Here is an 18302-nt window from a genome sequence, read left to right as displayed (position 1 = left end):
TCATTTAGAGCAGGGGCCCATGAATGATTCAGAAGGGAACGTTCTTCCAATGTGGTCGGACCGACGTTTTGTTTATTTGTAATTCTATTCTAACCTGCCAAAGAGCGATTCTTTGTTCAGTGCCCATGGGGTATCCTCGACGACCAGCTTGTCCCCGAATTATACTACATCTTTGGTGGTTGAAGATAGAGGTGTTATGAATGTACCGAGACTAAACTTGATCTAGACCAGGTAGTAGTAGTTATATTTATAACACCAGCACATCATCATCATCAACACTCTTTAATTACTCTTTATCAATTGTATTTAAAATCGCCTTGTTAACTATACTATAACTACTTAACTATTTGATTGAATCACAGTTATTATTCACTAAAATAAACATCATTCATCATCTCCAGTAAACCCTCTTTGAATTTTAGTAAAGAATGTACCACGAATTAAACTCCACACATAAGTTGAATCTTTTGAATGCGTAAACGTAATAATAAACAAGTAAACGTAACGTTTATTCAAAAAGTAACTCCCATGGGCGCTATAGACTGCATGAAGCTTTGTATTAGTATGTATCTTTTTTCCCCCATTGTCTTTGTCTCTGTCAGCAGGTGATCTGGATTGGCAGACTGGTTGTTTGCGGTGACGTCTGTCAGCAGGCCTTTCCTTACAGGCCTAGTTACCAGGCTCAGGTTCGGCCGTCATACACTATTCATCGCAGTATCACATCACTTGCGCCCAACCTCGGACCTGGAAGAACCAAATTCTTCTACTTACGGCGTTATCCCTCGTGGCCTTATTTGTACCTGCTTTGCAAAGATCGAGAAATGGTTATGTGAAATCGTCGACTGTTTATGTAGAAAAGCAGTCGTGTTACTTCTTTCTTCGTTTTTTTTTTACATCTCAAAGGGAGCTGTCGGAGGTGCATCGCGGTGAGGTTGACCCGGAGCGGTTTTCTTGTATGGTATGTACCCGATCGTTTTATTGTGTTGGGTGTTGTTACGAGCAATGTCATGTTGACAATATCATGGTCCATGATAACAGATTCTTTCATGAAAGTTTGTTAATGTTGGTTTTAATTTGTTTGGAAAAACTTTTGAGAAGTTGTCAGGTTTCTCACAATTGTTCAATAATCATGCAAGGTAATAACTATTTAGCTGTTTATATAATAACTTATATAATAACTATTTTGCATGATTATCTTAACTGATTCACGTACGTTTAGCTTTTTAGAGTCTAGCTTTTTTTAATATTTTGACAATAGAGCTTTTGCTGATTCATTGAACAACTTCACACAAATGTGTGTGTTTGTCTGTGTGAATATTCCAAGAAATGTTTTCTGATGTAGGGAATGTTACCTACTTTAAATGGATTTGATCTATCTAACCGCATTAATCCCTTACAAAATGTGGGCCAGTCAGGGGAATTAATCCGGCGTTTGATAATTGAACTGAGTAAACAAATAATTTAAAGTGTTTCATATTCCACAATGGATGTGAAACCCATCCTCCTCTAATTGATGTATTAAGGTCAGCTCATTTAAATAATTCAAACCCTCTATTAGGGTTTAAATGGGAGGGTGTGGTGACTCACAGACACCTGTCGACAGCACTGCCATCCTTTATAAAACGTAACATTAGCAAACTATTATCAACCCTTCAATAATGATGAAATTATATCTAAAGTTAGGCCTTTATTTATAACACTTCGGAAATGCTGAATTGTTATATTATATATATATTGATACTCAACCAAGCCAAAAGTAGTTCTGTAATGACAAGGAAATGGGTTTAAAAACAACGCTTGATTCAATAGATTGAAGTGAATGTGCAGAGCCAACACCAGTGATATGATGTGTTAAAAGGGCCTACATGATGTGACTGTCATCTCTCTAGAGCGAGGAGCCAGCGGTGTGAAACCATGAAGCGCAGTAAGCACCGTGCACACAAGGAGAAGAGCGGAGGTATTTACATTACATCTGTCCCGTGGTCTCTTGTCCAAAGCAGGGCTCGGCAACCCTAGGCCAGTGCCACCACTGGCCCGCGTGCCACCACTGGCACTGGCCGCATAATCATTGGCACACTTGCAAAAATAAAAATAAAAATAAATAAATACTATACCATACTTTTTCAAATTTAATTAAATTTTTTTTTTTTCACCGCTACAATGCGGCAGCATAATCATTAATTTTTGCATTTTTGCACTTTATTCTGTTTTAGGCATTTCCTCCCAGTGCAAATATGTTTAAATGAGTTACTGAAAGCAGTGTTCTGAAATGGGATCAATTAATAGTTTTTAAACCTATGTTGTGAGTAATAGAGAAGAAAATATTTAAGATAATGTTGCAAGTAGCCTGTATGCATGGCCTTCACATGTTTTTTGCAAAGCTATACATGTCTTAAAGATACTGATGTTGATGTTTCCATCATTCTCATATAATGTCTGTTTTTTACATTTCTTACAGTGCAAATATGTTTTTGAATGAGTTTCTGAAAGCAGTGTTTTGAGATGGGATATATGTAATTATAATTAGTAAGCCCATGTTGCAAATATAACATCTAAAAAAAACTTTTACAATTCCAGGTCTTCTGGAAATGTTTTTGTTCGCGGTGTCATAATTCAGCTTAATATTTAATATATTGTTGCTTAAGGCACACTCATTAACGAGAAAATGTCAAACTGGCACTGCATGTTGAAAAGACTGCTGACCCCTGGTCCAAAGGATTTGAACAAGATTTTCATTGTGTTAAATGTCGATAAAAAATAATTAATATTTCTCTAAATAATACAATTCATTTTTGTGTTATAATTTGTCATTCTTCTGAAGTCAACTTGGAAATGAGCATCGCCTTGACCCAGAGAAACAATCCCCAGCTCCAACAGTGCAACACACAGCGGAGCTGTTTGGCCAGGGGGCGCCAGACTGTGACAGAGCGACCGCGAACTGTGCAGCTCCAGCAGTTCAACCACCTCACCGCTGTGTGTCCTCACCCCCCCCCCCCCCGCCCCCCCCTGTGTCTCTAGATGAACCGGCCGTCCTGGAGACAGAGTCCCTGTTCATGGGAGGCCAGGATCCAGACACGGTGTCGCTGGCCTCTGTCACCGCCGTCTGCACCAACGTCTCCAACAAGAGGCGAGCGGCCACGCTTCACAGGAGCACAGCAGACACACAGCACAGCCCCTGTGTCCTACAGGCACAACAACTAGATTACAGTCTCTTATTGTCCTCTGCAGTGGATACTCACTGCTGCCGGTGTACATCACATTGATTACAGCGAGAAGTGTCGTACATTAACACACACAACAGCACCTGAGACATCAGGCAGGGAGTTTGTTCAGGCCAGGGATGGCAGAAAGCACAAAGCTCTTCCTGAACGAGGGTTTTTAGGGTTGAACTGGGGTTTGAACTGGGGTTTTTAGGGTTGAACTGGGGTTTGAACTGGGGTTTTTAGGGTTGAACTGAGGTTTTTAGGGTTGAACTAGGGTTTTTAGGGTTGAACTGGGGTTTTTAGGGTTGAACTGGGGTTTTTAGGGTTGAACTGGGGTTTTTAGGGTTGAACTGGGGTTTTTAGGGTTGAACTAGGGTTTTTAGGGTTGAACTGGGGTTTTTAGGGTTGAACTGGGGTTTTTAGGGTTGAACTGGGGTTCTTAGGGTTGCCATGAAGTACAGAGAGAAGGAACGTTATTGAACACGTGATAAATGTTAGATGATATGTTGTTCCTTACCTTAACTTACCTCATCTCACCTTCTCACCTTACCTGATCGCCCTTCATTACCTCACCTTACCTTACCTAACCTTAAAATACCTTACCTTACAATACTTAACCTTACCTAACCTTAAAATACCTTACCTTACAATACCTTACCTAACCTTAAAATACCTTACCTTACAATACCTTACCTAACCTTAAAATACCTTACCTTACAATACCTTACCTAACCTTAAAATACCTTACCTTACAATACTTAACCTTACCTAACCTTACTATACCTTACTTTACCTTAAAATACCTTACCTTACCTTACAATACCTTACCTTACCGAACCTTAAAATACCTTACCCTACAATACTTTACCTTACCTTACCTAACCTAACAACACCTTACCTTACCTAATCTTACCTTACCTTATGCCTGTCCTACCTTAACGAGCACCAGCACTGTTCCACCCCCAGGGGCCCACGGTCCTGAGGGGTCTGTTCCACCCCCCAGGGGCCCACTGAGGGGTCTGTTCCACCCCCAGGGCCCAGGGGCCCACTGAGGGGTCTGTTCCACCCCCCAGGGGCCCACTGAGGGGTCTGTTCCACCCCAAGGGCCCAGGGGCCCACTGAGGGGTCTGTTCCACCCCCCAGGGGCCCCTGGTCCTGAGGGTCTGTTCCACCCCCAGGGGCCCAGGGGCCCATGGTCCTGAGGGTCTGTTCCAGGGGCCCAGGGGCCCATGGTCCTGAGGGGTCTGTTCCAGGGGCCCCTGGTCCTGAGGGTCTGTTCCACCCCCCAGGGGCCCAGGGTCCTGAGGGGTCTGTTCCAGGGGCCCAGGGGCCCACGGTCCTGAGGGTCTGTTCCAGGGGCCCACGGTCCTGAGGGTCTGTTCCACCCCCCAGGGGCCCACGGTCCTGAGGGTCTGTTCCACCCCCCAGGGGCCCACGGTCCTGAGGGTCTGTTCCAGGGGCCCCTGGTCCTGAGGGTCTGTTCCAGGGGCCCCTGGTCCTGAGGGTCTGTTCCAGGGGCCCCTGGTCCTGAGGGTCTGTCCCACCACCGGTCTGTTGGCGGTGGGGGGCAGTTAGCACCTGTAGCTTACCTCACCATGTCTCTTCTTCTCTGTTCCTGATCTACCACATTTGATCCTAACCAGTTTAGCTAATCCTATTTAATCTGACTTTAGATCAAAGCCGGACATTAAGATGGAGCCCAGCGCGGGCAGACCCATGGATTACCAAGTAAGGCAACGCCGACAGAGACGAGTTCTCGTAGAGACCCGAGTGTATCCCCCTCATGTACTGAAGAACGGTTTGTGATGTAAGGTGAGCGTGACGGTGGTGGAGGCCAGGCAGCTGGTGGGCCTGAACATGGACCCGGTGGTGTGTGTGGAGATCGGCGACGACAAGAAGTACACGTCCATGAAGGAGTCCACCAACTGCCCGTACTACAACGAGGTGACAATAGCAACAGTGCTAATAATGCTGAGACTAATTCAAATGCAATCGAACAATGTATGCATAGTCCTTATAAAGAACAAAACCATACTTAATATTTTTTCTTCTTCCCCCTCCAGTACTTTGTGTTTGACTTCCACGTCCCCCCAGACGTCATGTTCGACAAAATCTTGAAGTTGTCTGTAAGTTGAGGTGCATTGGTGGTTCCACACAGTCATTCTCACCCGTTGGAGCATTTATAACGGAGCTTCAATTGTTCTCGCCCCCACCGACTACCAGGTCATTCATTCCAAAAACCTCCTGCGCAGTGGTACACTGGTGGGGTCGTTCAAAATGGACGTGGGCACTATCTACACTCAACCAGGTAAAGGATGAGTGGAAGAGTTGGCCCAAATACTAACCCTCAATCCTACCCATCACCATGCTCTGTGGTCAAGCATGTGTCACTGCAGTCGCTATTCATATGTATATTAAAATAGTGCTCTTCTGTTTTTTAGAACATCAGTTTTACCATAAATGGGCAGCTCTGTCGGACCCCGAAGACATCACGGCCGGGTGTAAGGGCTACATTAAGTGTGACATCGCCGTGGTGGGGAAAGGAGACAACATCAAAACTCCACACAAGGCCAACGAGTCGGATGAAGATGACATCGAAGGGTAAAGGGATCCCCCGTCAAAGTGCTAATACTGTAGTATTACAGTATTACAAATGTATTACAAATGCATTTTTAAATAAGATGCTTTATTGAGCCAGGGCAATACGAATTTGAAGCACAATTTGAATTTGCTCACCAAGCCACTCTGGGAACAAAAAATATACTCACTCCCCGATTCCGCTGGCCCAGAACATGAACCAATCACATCAGTGTATCTAATGTAGACGGGCCAAAAGCGTTGCTGTTTTACCTATCGGATACGGCAAGAGTCTTATCTATTGGTTAGCTCCGCTGGTCTGGATACGTCACCCCTTGTATTCTTCTGATTGGTCGTAGTGTTATCCAATTGCGCAATATTTGTGATATTTTCAAATGCATGCTTGTTTCCGCCCCTCGAGTCGGGCCGTTTTCATTACTCGTTGACAGACCCTACAGCTTTCTAGATGTGGGTCTGGATTTCCAGGAAGTATTAGCTTAAAAAATATTAATTGAAAAAATATTTAAAAAAAACCTCCCAAAAATATACATAAAAATTGTCTATACACAATCCTAGTAGTAGAAATGTGTGTGCAAAAATGTATGAAAACTTTTATTATTGACAGTAGACAAGATGAGGTGATGGTCGGAATAGAAGTGAGTTAGTCAAATTGTGAATTTGACTAACCTCAAGAAAACCTCAAGACTAATTGAGGTTAGGCACTTATCTTGCAAAAGAGACCTGATCGCAGCACAATCAAAAACAACACATGACATCACACAAATTGATCTAAATGAATTGGGTCATTATGGGGTGACACTGTTGTACTTGAAACTGCCACAGTGTTTATCACCTTTCAAAACAAAGTTTAGATTAGCCTTGGTTCCGATATATTTACATTTATTTTGGATTTTACATGACTACAGCTCTCTTGAGTCGGGACAAAAAATAATAATAATCCAATGATGCATTCTGATGTACAAGCCCTATGCAGGCAAATGACATACCAGGTGGTGCTGAATGCCCTCTGTGGACCGTGGAGGTTGTGGTTCTCTTATCCACGTCTGCCTCTGGCTGCAGGAATCTGCTGCTCCCAGAGGGGGTTCCTGCGGAGCGCCAGTGGGCTCGCTACTACCTGAAGATCTACCGGGCCGAGGGCCTGCCTCGCATGAACACCAGCATCATGGCCAACGTGAAGAAGGCCTTCATAGGGGACAACAAGGACCTGGTGGACCCCTACATACAAGTGCAGTTCGCTGGGCAGAAGGTGACTCACCTCGGCACACAAGCTATCGCACAAGCTACCACACGCTATCGACCACACTGGACGAGATAGCGTTAATAAAAAAGATTCCCTATTAATTAATTAATTAATTCCATAAATATAGAACGCATCATGTGAAGCCCTGTGTAGCTCAACAGGTAGAGCACTGCAGTAACACGGCCAGGTTTAGGGTTACTGTAGATTCCCACCCGTGGGAATGCATGTTTGCAGTCAGTATTGTTGCTGTGGATGGAAGCGTCCCCCAAACGTTATCAGGAATGTTTAAAGAGAGTTGATTGTTTACTTTCGGTTTCCGTTCTGTCAGCCATTTTAACCGTTGATCTTCACTCCTTCATGTCATTCCAGGGCAAGACCACGATTCAGAAGAGCAGCTATGAGCCCATCTGGAACGAGCAGATTGTGTTCACTGAGATGTTTCCCCCGCTGTGCAAGCGCATGAAACTCCAACTCCGGGACGCGGATAAGGTCAACGACGTTGCCATAGGAACGCACTTCCTGGATCTGCGCAAAATTTCCAACGAAGGAGAAAAAGGTGACAACAACTTTCTCTGTCTCACATAAAGTCTGTTTCTATTCGAGCCATAAGCAGGGTTTAGTAATATCTTATTTGATAACAATGTTCTAGGTCGTCGCTGTAATGGCTGTAGTACACCGTTTCATCCAGCAGGGGGCCGTAACTACCGTTTTAGCCCTTTGTTGACTTGCACTACACCTGGTTTAATAGGTTGTTACTGGATAAGCCTGAATCCTCGAGCCTTACTGACAATAGATTCATGCTGTTATGTTAGCAGAGCCATTTAATTAACTTTAATTAAGTGTTCTAACTGTCCCGTTAAAGCTGCTGTTGGTAACATTTGAGAGTTGTGAAGAGAGAGAACATTAAAGTGCAGCAGAGAGTCCTGAACCATGTGATGATACAGAACCAGAACCGTTATTCTCACAGAGCGTCCCACTCACTAATAGCTGACTATGGGATTAGTCGGACTAGGTAACCTATGACTAAGAAATTTCCATCGGATTGCACTTAAATCATCGCCCTTATACCTAAAGTATAACTACAGCAACTTCAATTCACCAATAGCGAAAATGATGAGGTAAACTACGATACAATTTTGTTCTCAACCGAACTGAGACCCGACCTTTGCCCGACGAACCCCCTTCCCCCAGGCTTCCTCCCCACCCTGGGGCCGGCCTGGGTCAACATGTACGGCTCCACGCGGGACTACACGCTGATGGACGAGTACCAGGAGCTGAACGAGGGCCTGGGCGAGGGCGTGTCCTTCAGGGCCCGGCTGCTCATCAGCCTGGGCCTGGAGCTGCTGGACACCTCCTCGCCCGAGATCACCTGCTCCACCGAGGTGCAGGTGGAGGGCGTGCCCAACATCTCCGAGGTGGGCTCCGCCGGCTTCACCGCTGTTTATTCGTTTGTCTTTTTGTGTATTTTTGTTACATTTTTCCACTTGGAATGGGGGAAAATGTATGTAAACATAAATATTTGTATTAATCTATATATAACAGGGGGGTTCTAGTAGTGAATTATTGATTCACTACGATGCAGCTATGTGCATTATTAATGCGATATTTGCGCTAGGGGAATGACTTTGTGTGGATGGCATGCCGCAGTCACGCTGACAGACTCAGTTGTTTGGCCAGGGCTCAGGGATTCCTCCATTTTGATAGAAGGGTCTGTTCTGAAGGATCAGATGACAGGAGTCTAAAGGGACAGTGTTACACAGCGCAGCAGCCTGTCATGCAGCGACAACAAGCCGCCCAGTCCAAGCATGAACGTATGCTGACATTTCTTGAACCCCCACTTGAAAACCCCCCACTTGAAATGGCTACCATGGTCACCCCTCCCGGTGGAGGTAGATGGAGGGCTTTAACCGCGTCGAAACACGGTTTGATATAGATGTTAACTGTACCTTTGGATGGAATATCGTTATTTTGTTCAACGTGACCTCGTGTCGGAACAAAACGTGTGTTACGTTACTGGGTGATAGGATTCTGTGTACTTGAATGGAGGATTTTCCTGACACAAGCTGTGTTCGAAATCGTTCCCTATTCCCTCACTCACTATTCCCTATATAGTGTTTATGATACAGTGAACTATATAGGGAACGAACAAACGAGAATTCTGACACTGCGCTGAACATTTTTAAACGTCATTTGCGTCAGTAAATGCGCCTGCATTGCATTGTGGTACGGGAGTAACATGTAGGGAACATCGTATGTTCACTCACATTATGGGTATTTTATCGTCCACTACATAGTGAATGAAATGAACCACTGAGAATTCGAACAGCACTTCAAAATGGCGAGCACCCTATATAGTGCACTATGTCACCCTATATAGTGCACTATATCACCCTATATAGTGCACTATATCACCCTATATAGTGCACTATATCACCCTATATAGTGCACTATATCCGTGATGGGGAACGATTTCGAACACAGCTACAGTCTGGACTGTGTCCGCGCTGGGCGGTGTTGACCCCTCTGTGTTTCCAGTCCGCCACAGGCAAGGTGGAGGAGTTCTTCCTCTTCGGCTCGTTCCTGGAGGCCACCATGATCGACAGGAAGATCGGCGACAAACCAATCAGTTTTGAGGTCACAATAGGTGAACGCTGTTGATTCATACTGTGTTGACTGACATGCTGTTGATTCATACTGTGTTGACTGACATGCTGTTGATTCATACTGTGTTGACTGACATGGTGTTGATTCATACTGTGTTGACTGACATGGTGTTGATTCATACTGTGTTGACTGACACATGGTGTTGATTCATACTGTGTTGACTGACAAATGGTGTTGATTCATACTGTGTTGACTGACAAATGGTGTTGATTTCATTTTTTATTGATTATTTGGTCTTAATAAGTGAATACGTTTAATTAATAAAACAAATGTCTAAGTTAGTTTAGTTAATCAAACTTGATACGTTTTCAGCCGTTGAGTTGTGATTGTATCACCCAAGAAGTGCTGAACGATAGCCCCACTGCTGCGCTCTGCTGCAAAGACACATTGCATCCTTCATGCATGAACACATTGGTTAAGCTTGTTACTTTGGCTCAAAGTGTGATTTAAGTACATTACTCAAGTAACACTCAAGGACAGATCAATTGGATGAAAGTATCTCTGGAAAGATGATATTTGCGGTGTCCTTGGTTCCATCACGGGTCAAACAGTGACGTTGCTCATTGTTTGAGGTGTCATGCTGAGCAGAGACTTACTTGACTTGCCAGGTAACTACGGCAACGAAACAGACGGGGTGTACAAGCCCAAGGGCAAGGGCAGGAAGGGGAGCGGCGACGAGGAGGAGTCTGAGCTGATCCAGAACTCCAGCGATGAGGAGATAGATGACGACCCAGACCTGGCCGCTGTGGCATCCACGCCCCCCATGAAGCCCGTCATCACGGACAGGTTTGATTGGTCCATTCTCACATTCAATTGGTCCATTCTCACATTCGATTGGTGCATCTCACATTCGATAAATTGGTTCTCATGTTCAATTGGTTGATCCTTGACATCTGTACATTTGATTGGTGGATTGGTTTATTGTTATGTTTGAGAGGTTCATTCTGACATTTAATTGGTTGAGAGCTGAGAGTCACTGTTTAAGATAACACACTCTGTAACCAGATGTGGATGATTTGATCGAACAATTCCAATATACGGTAACAAAACTTTTTTATTTTCTCCAAAATATTTGTCAAGAAGATTTTGTATAATATTATAGCCCTTGTCCGTGACCCTTTTAATAATCACCATTTATGATTTTTTTTAATCAGAAAAATGTGCTTAAATCTTTCATGCTACATTTGGATCCTCTGCCTAAGGGCCAGTTTGAACTGAAGGTGTTCTGTTAGGAACTGTTGACAGTTTGAACTGAAGGTGTTCTGTTAGGAACTGTTGACAGTTTGAACTGAAGGTGTTCTGTATGTTAGGACCTGTTGACAGTTTGAACTGAAGGTGTTCTGTTAGGAACTGTTGACAGTTTGAACTGAAGGTGTTCTGTTAGGAACTGTTGACAGTTTGAACTGAAGGTGTTCTGTATGTTAGGACCTGTTGACAGTTTGAACTGAAGGTGTTCTGTTAGGAACTGTTGACAGTTTGAACTGAAGGTGTTCTGTTAGGAACTGTTGACAGTTTGAACTGAAGGTGTTCTGTAAGTCAGGATGTATTGACGTTTGTTTGTGTTCTGTATTACAGGAACTACTTCCACCTGCCGTACTTTGATAGGAAGCCCTGCATCTACATCAAGAGCTGGTGGCAGGACCACCGGAGACGGCTGTACAACGCCAACATCATAGACAACCTGGCAGATAAACTGGCAAGTCGTCGTCTGGTGCAAAACACAGCCTTTATCCTTGAGCAGTGACCACAGATACAGCCTTTATCCTTTAGCAGTGACCACAAACACAGCCTTTATCCTTTAGCAGTGACCACAAACACAGCCTTTATCCTTTAGCAGTGACCACAGATACAGCCTTTATCCTTTAGCAGTGACCACAGATACAGCCTTCATCCTTTAGCAGTGACCACAGATACAGCCTTTATCATTGAGCAGTGACCACAGACACAGCCTTTATCATTGAGCAGTGACCACAGATACAGCCTTTATCCTTTAGCAGTGACCACAGACACAGCCTTTATCATTTAGCAGTGACCACAGATACAGCCTTTATCCTTTAGCAGTGACCACAGATACATCCTTTATCAGTGAGCAGTGACCACAGACACAGCCTTTATCCTTTAGCAGTGACCACAGACACAGCCGTTATCAGTTAGCAGTGACCACAGATACAGCCTTTATCAGTTAGCAGTGACCACAGATACAGCCTTTATCAGTTAGCAGTGACCACAGATACAGCCTTTATCATTTAGCAGTGACCACAGCATATACAAGCAGAAAGGTGGTGCTGCAGCTAGGGGGCGCCACTTGTATAATGGCTGGTGTTATTTGATGTTTGAGATTGAGTTTGTAGCCATAGATTAACTTTAAACAGTTGACCCTGAAATAGGTCACTAGTAGTCATGCTGTAGATGCTGTTATTGTACCTTTTCTCCTTTCTTATTTGATACTTTTACAGTTTCTTTGCATCCATTTGCAGTACTTATTTTTAGGACAAGCACATTTGGGAGCTTAGGTGTTAGCGTGGTGTTATCACTGTGTGACATGTCACCATGACAATTTCCCCGGCGTGGTTGTGCAGGAGGAAGGGCTGAACGACGTGCAGGAGATCATCAAGACGGAGAAGGCCTACCCAGAGCGCCGGCTCCGCGGGGTCCTGGAGGAGCTGAGCATCGCGTGCAGGTCACTAGACGCTCACTACCTTCACTATGCTCACTAGGACCACGGTCGAAGGTCTGGAAGTCAACCTTCATTAATCCATCCTTTCAGCATTGGTTGTTTTCATTGGCTGTTTATGTAAAGCCAGGTTTTTTTTATAACAGCACTTTTCTTTATAACCAAATCAATTCAACAATTACTTTTCTATTACTTATTTTTCTAAATATATTGGAATACAAAGTCATAGTTGTAACAGCCATAATAAATAGCAGTAGTAGTGGCAGCAGCTGAAGTAGTAGAAATGACATCATTACATTACATTACACACATTTAAGTTACGCTTTTGTCTGAAGCGACTTTAGAGGTGCCTTCAACAACCAAGATATAATCCAAAGAGTGCAAGAATCAGTCGAGTACATAAACGTCCTCAAACAAACAGTTTTAAGCGCTATAACATAGAAACAAGAGATAGAGAAATATTGTTGAAAATATATAGCCTATATTATATATTTTATTCATTCAATTAATTGTAGAAATAGTAGTGGTAGCGGACGCAGTAGGACTGTGACATAACGTGTGTGTGTTGTTCCAGTCAGTATTTGGCCCTGGCCAACAAGGACCAGAGTCAGTCGGGCAGAACCAGGCTGGACCGAGAGAGACTGAAGCTGTGCATGGCTGAAGTGGTACGGCGTTCACACACAGCCACGTTCCCCAGGAGTCAGCGGCTCTGACCGACTCTGTTCTGCTCTTTCTCTTGGACCTCTTATCTGCCCCAAACGCCTCTGTTTTATTTTGTTCATTTCTCTTGCCTCTTAAAGAGTTACTTTATCCTGAGTGCCAATATTACTTATAATATCAATCTTCACTGTATTGTATTGATGCTTTTAACTGCTTAAAAGCATCAATTACTACAGCATTTTGAGTTTGGAGGAAAAGCCTATAAATCAAATGTTTTAATATAATATATAATCATAAATGGTGGTCTGTTTGGGGTGGGACCGGGGGACTGACTGTACATGATGCTGCTTGCAGGAGAGCATCGGCGCGCAGGCCAAGACCATGAGATCTCAGGTGAAGAAGAGCACCGTGAGAGATAAGATCAAGCTGGCTCAGAACTTCCTGCTGAAGCTGCGTTTCATGGCCGAGGAGGTATGGAGAACCAGAGGTTTTTTGGTTGATTTTATTTGTTGTTGTCCTTTGAGTTCCTTACGTGCCAATGAAACGTCTGCATTGAGTATTCATCCAATGCGACGATACAATTCCAAGACACGCAATTGTTTTGGTTTGTTTTGGAAAGATCCCTATGGGTTTTGTTTAATAAGTGGTAGTGCGGACAGTGTGAGCTCTACTGTATACCACATTATACATTAGGGCTCACATTTAGATCAGTAAAAACATTAGATCAGTAAAAACTGATCTAATGAAGTAGATCAGTAAAAACATTTTGTCATTCAGTGTTCACCCAGAGCCACCGTCGAGTCAGGCCAAGGACAATCGAGGCGTACAGTTATGACTGGCGCTATAGCCTCACACAATCTGTGGGAGAAGCCTGTACGTGTGTGTGTGTGTGTGTGTGTGTGTGTGTGTGTGCGTTCGGTCTGCACCCTGGTGACCGTGTGATCCGTCCGGCGGCTCCTCCAGCCCCAGCACAGCGTCCCAGACGTGTTCATCTGGATGCTGAGCAACGGGAAGCGCATGGCCTACGCCCGCGTGCCCTCCAAGGACATCCTGTTCTCCAGCGTGGACGAGGAGACCGGCAAGGAGTGCGGCAAGGTCAAGACCGTGTTCCTCAGGGTGAGACCGCCAGGAGACGCCACGCCACGCCACCGGGGCCACGACATGACATGAAACATCACAAAAAAAACACATGATATCACATGTTAGAAAATCACATAAAAATGCAATTCCAGTCTCTTCAAAGTGGCATCGCAAAGATTTCCGTTTCGTTTTCTTTGGCGACTTACAATTACTTAACAGATTAATGTTCATGACGCTGCAAACACGATACTAATACTATTATAATGCTAAAATACTTTTTTTAAATTGAACAAAAAAAAAAGGGTTTTAACATATCATCTGGAATGACGATTGACTCGGTTGCGTTTCACTCGCCCGCCTCTTGGCTCCAGATCCCGGGTAAGAAGGGCTTCGGGCCGGCCGGCTGGACGGTGCAGGCCAAGCTGGAGGTCTACCTGTGGCTGGGCCTCAACCGCCAGCGCAAGGACTACCTGAGCGGCCTGCCCAACGGCTTCGAGGAGAACAAGCTGTCCAGGCCGGGCCTGCCGCCCTCGCCCCCCATCAGCCTCACCTACATGAGTAAGACCCCCCCCCCCCCGCCCCCCCCCCCCCATCAGCCTCACCTACATGAGTAAGACCCCCCCCCCCCCCATCAGCCTCACCTACATGAGTAAGACCCCCCCCCCCCCCCCCCCATCAGCCTCACCTACATGAGTAAGACCCCCCCCCCCCCCCCCCCATCAGCCTCACCTACATGAGTAAGACCCCCCCCCCCATCAGCCTCACCTACATGAGTAAGACCCCCCCTCCCCCCCCCGTCAGCCTCACCTAGGAGCTCACCAGGAGCTCACAATCAACCAAACATAACCAGAACAACATTGTTGTGGTTATTTTTGGTATTAGTAGGAGGATTATTAGTATTATTATTATTATTACTATTAGTAGTAGTAGTAGCACTAGTAGTGTTGTAAGTATTAGTTTTAAACGTCTGTTGTTGACGCAATCTTTTATGCGTCGCAACAGATGCATGCAGTCATGACTTTAACCATAACTTGTAAAATTTAACCAAAAAATTGGTCTGTTGTCACACAGAAGTATGTGTTGACAGCAGAACCATATATTTTGTGGGCGTGCAGTGAAGCAGATCTTCCAGCTGAGGGTGCACATGTACCAGGCCCGCAGCCTGTTCGCCGCCGACAGCACGGGCCTGTCGGACCCCTTCGCCAGGGTCTTCTTCTCCACACAGAGCCAGGTCACCGAGGTGAGGAGGAGAACCACCGCACCTTTTGCCAATACCTGAAGAAATCAATCTATGCTGCGACCCACGTGCAGACGTGCGCTCAGAGAGCAGGTCAATGCAAAGAGATGTGGGCGCACAAACGAGGCCCACTAGAGGCAAAGACAGCAAACCTGGACGTCCGGCTACAGGACGTGCAGGCAGGGCTTGTTTAAATAGACACTCACACAGATGAACACAATGTGCCCGAGTAGAGGAAATACTGAGGGGAAGCTAACCTTATTCTGGGTGAGGAAGACATCTCCCGGACAAAACTTGACTGTATCGGGGATACACCACCGACATGTTTCACTGGAACATCCTCAAGATTATCATATGGAAACAATATCAATGGTTCTCTCTCTCTCTCTCTCTCCCTCTCTCTCTCTCTCTCTCTCTCTCTCTCTCTCTCTCTCTCTCTCTCTCTCTCTCTCTCTCTCTCTCTCTCTCTCTCTCTCTCTCTCTCTCTCTCTCTCTCTCTCTCTCTCCCTCTCTCTCTCTCTCCTCCCAGGTGTTGGCAGAGACCCTGTGCCCTACCTGGGACCAGCTGATGGTGTTTGAGAACGTGGAGCTGTTCGGCACGGCGGTGGAGCTGAGGGACGACCCGCCCATCATCGTCATCGAGATCTACGACCAGGACACGGTGGTGAGCATCGAGTCATGTGGGACGAGGCTGTATCCTGGCTGACCCAGTTATGCTTTTCAAACTGTTGGAGTTTCTGTGATATTCAAATACTAAAGCTAACAACTGTCCTGGTTTGAAAGACTGTGAATGACTAATTATTTGTTGTTTTTCATAGTAGTAATCTTTGGTTGAAAATATATGTCTATGTATATGTATATGTCTCCCTCTATCTATCTATCTATCTATCTATCTATCTATCTATCTATCTCTCTATCTCTCTCTCTCTCTCTCTCTCTCTCTCTCTCTGTCTCTCTCTCTCTCTCTGTCTCTCTCTCTCTCTCTCTCTCTCTCTCTCTCTCTCTCTCTCTCTCTCTCTCTCTCTCTCTATCTATCTATCAAAATGGCCCAGCACTATATACTATACTACAGCATATGACATGTTTGGTTTATTCATTCATTCATTATCAGTTTAGTCAGTTTAGTTGTATTAACCTCACGTGAGCCTGTAAACTGCCATGATTTTTATTTGAACCAATGCTTCATACTGACGCACTCACTCTGTACACCTGCTGCCACCATAAACCATTGTTTTGGATGACCCCCTTCGGATAAGTAGAGTGTGACTTCTCCTGGCTTGGAGTATCGCCCCCGAAACACTGCGTTGTGTGCGGAGCACCGAATGTCACCAACTGAAACTGCACACTAAAACAGAGACAGCATCTTTGAAGTCTCTCTAAAGTCATGCAAGAGGAACACAGCCAGGCTCTCTCTGTGCTCGCTGGGTCTGGTCTGTGTGATCCACATCGTTGCGCTTATAGACCACCCATATGCTGCCGTCCCCTGATCACGTCTGCGTCACTTCCGGATCAATTACAGTTTCATTTAATGGGAAAATGACCTAACTGTTATTTAACCACCTCTCCCTTTAAATATACGTATAGTCAAGGCAATGGATACATCACATAAAGTCCATATGTTACGTTATCGTAAAAATGTAAATGCTACCGAGCTCCTGTATTTTACATCAAGCTGGTTGACGTCGAACATCAAATGCTGCGCTACACTTCATTTTCGTAACAGGTTAATATTCTATATTCATTTTAAATATCCCATGTCAATCAGGCTGTGTTGGCTTCGATGTAGTTGTAGGCATAGTTGTAGTTGTAGCCTAGACCAGTTGATCCGGAACCGCTTATTTGGATGGACAAACGATGCGGGATGTGGGTGGTCTATACCTGTTGCATTCCTTTAATTAGAAGCAGTTGTTATTGGATGTTGTCAGTAAAGGAGATAGGCGCCCCTCATAACCACTGACTGTAAGAGAGATCCACTCTGCCTCCATTGTAATCACTACATTCATAGATAGAACCCTGTTTTGCAGTTCACTGGTTATGCTGGATGTCTGGCGTTGGGTTTGATTTGTAGCCCTCAGAGGTCTCTTGTTTTGGTGCTACCTCTTCTCTCATTGCTCCTCTGTCCATACTCTGCCTGGAAACATGAGCCCTCCCTCAAGCCATGTTTCTCGCCGCACAGGTACAGTATGTCAAACGACCAATGACAAACCGCCCAGCGGCGCCCTTTAATTGTCATTCCATGACACACAAAAAAAAAAAAAAACCCACCTCCAGTTTCACGACCGGTGGGAGGAGAGCTAGTCAAGCTGAGCGGCTGACGGAGAATCCCCTCTGTCCTCACCGCCCCGTGTCGCGCCGCTCTGTAGGGGAAGGCCGACTTCATGGGCCGGACCTTCGCCAAGCCCGTGGTCAAGATGGCGGACGAGCACTACGGCCCACCGCGCTTCCCCCCCCAGCTGGAGTACTACCAGATCTACCGCGGCAACTGCACCGCCGGGGAGATGCTGGCCGCCTTTGAGCTGCTGCAGGTCTGTCTGTCTGTCTGTAGGTCTGTCTGGTCTGTCTGTAGGCCTGTAGGTCTGTCTGTCTGTAGGTCTGTCTGTCTGTCTGTAGGTCTGTCTGTCTGTCTGTCTGCGGGTCTGTCTGTCTGTCTGTCTGGCTGTCTGTCTGCGGGTCTGTCTGTGGGTCTGTCTGTAGGTCTGTCTGTCTGTCTGTCTGTAGGTCTGTCTGTCTGTAGGTCTGTCTGTCTGTCTGCAGGTCTGTCTGTCTGTAGGTCTGTCTGTAGGTCTGTCTGCAGGTCTGTCTGCAGGTCTGTCTGTCTGTCTGTAGGTCTGTCTGCACGTCTGTCTGTCTGTAGGTCTGTCTGCACGTCTGTCTGTCTGTCTGTCTGTAGGTCTGTCTGCGGGTCTGTCTGCGGGTCTGTCTGTGGGTCTGTCTGTAGGTCTGTCT

The 18302-nt window shown here is 45.4% G+C and overlaps 1 protein-coding gene across 2 annotated transcripts in view; it reads left to right on the top strand.

Annotated features, from left to right (window-relative positions):
- Positions 1-1914: 1914 nt before the first annotated feature.
- Positions 1915-18302, top strand: part of LOC311362731 (otoferlin-like) — a gene marked incomplete at both ends in the record, with an annotated part of 32140 nt that continues 15752 nt past the window's right edge. For both annotated transcript variants that reach the window (XM_084482637.1, XM_084482636.1), the window contains 21 exons: positions 1915-1957; positions 3019-3127; positions 4877-4931; positions 5016-5147; positions 5267-5329; positions 5427-5511; positions 5645-5804; positions 6861-7047; positions 7411-7597; positions 8233-8456; positions 9577-9685; positions 10314-10491; positions 11281-11401; positions 12285-12385; positions 12954-13044; positions 13394-13510; positions 14003-14155; positions 14491-14677; positions 15235-15359; positions 15886-16020; positions 17720-17881. In XM_084482637.1, the coding sequence (XP_084338763.1) occupies positions 1915-1957; positions 3019-3127; positions 4877-4931; positions 5016-5147; positions 5267-5329; positions 5427-5511; positions 5645-5804; positions 6861-7047; positions 7411-7597; positions 8233-8456; positions 9577-9685; positions 10314-10491; positions 11281-11401; positions 12285-12385; positions 12954-13044; positions 13394-13510; positions 14003-14155; positions 14491-14677; positions 15235-15359; positions 15886-16020; positions 17720-17881 (2724 nt within the window). The remainder of the gene's footprint in view (positions 1958-3018; positions 3128-4876; positions 4932-5015; positions 5148-5266; positions 5330-5426; positions 5512-5644; positions 5805-6860; positions 7048-7410; positions 7598-8232; positions 8457-9576; positions 9686-10313; positions 10492-11280; positions 11402-12284; positions 12386-12953; positions 13045-13393; positions 13511-14002; positions 14156-14490; positions 14678-15234; positions 15360-15885; positions 16021-17719; positions 17882-18302) is intronic.

Source organism: Micromesistius poutassou, assembly GCF_964030765.1.
Source record: "Micromesistius poutassou genome assembly, chromosome: 17".
In the NCBI taxonomy this organism is placed as follows: Eukaryota; Metazoa; Chordata; class Actinopteri; order Gadiformes; family Gadidae; genus Micromesistius; species Micromesistius poutassou.
Note: the sequence above shows the minus strand (reverse complement) of the source record. Positions and strands in the feature narration are given on the sequence as shown.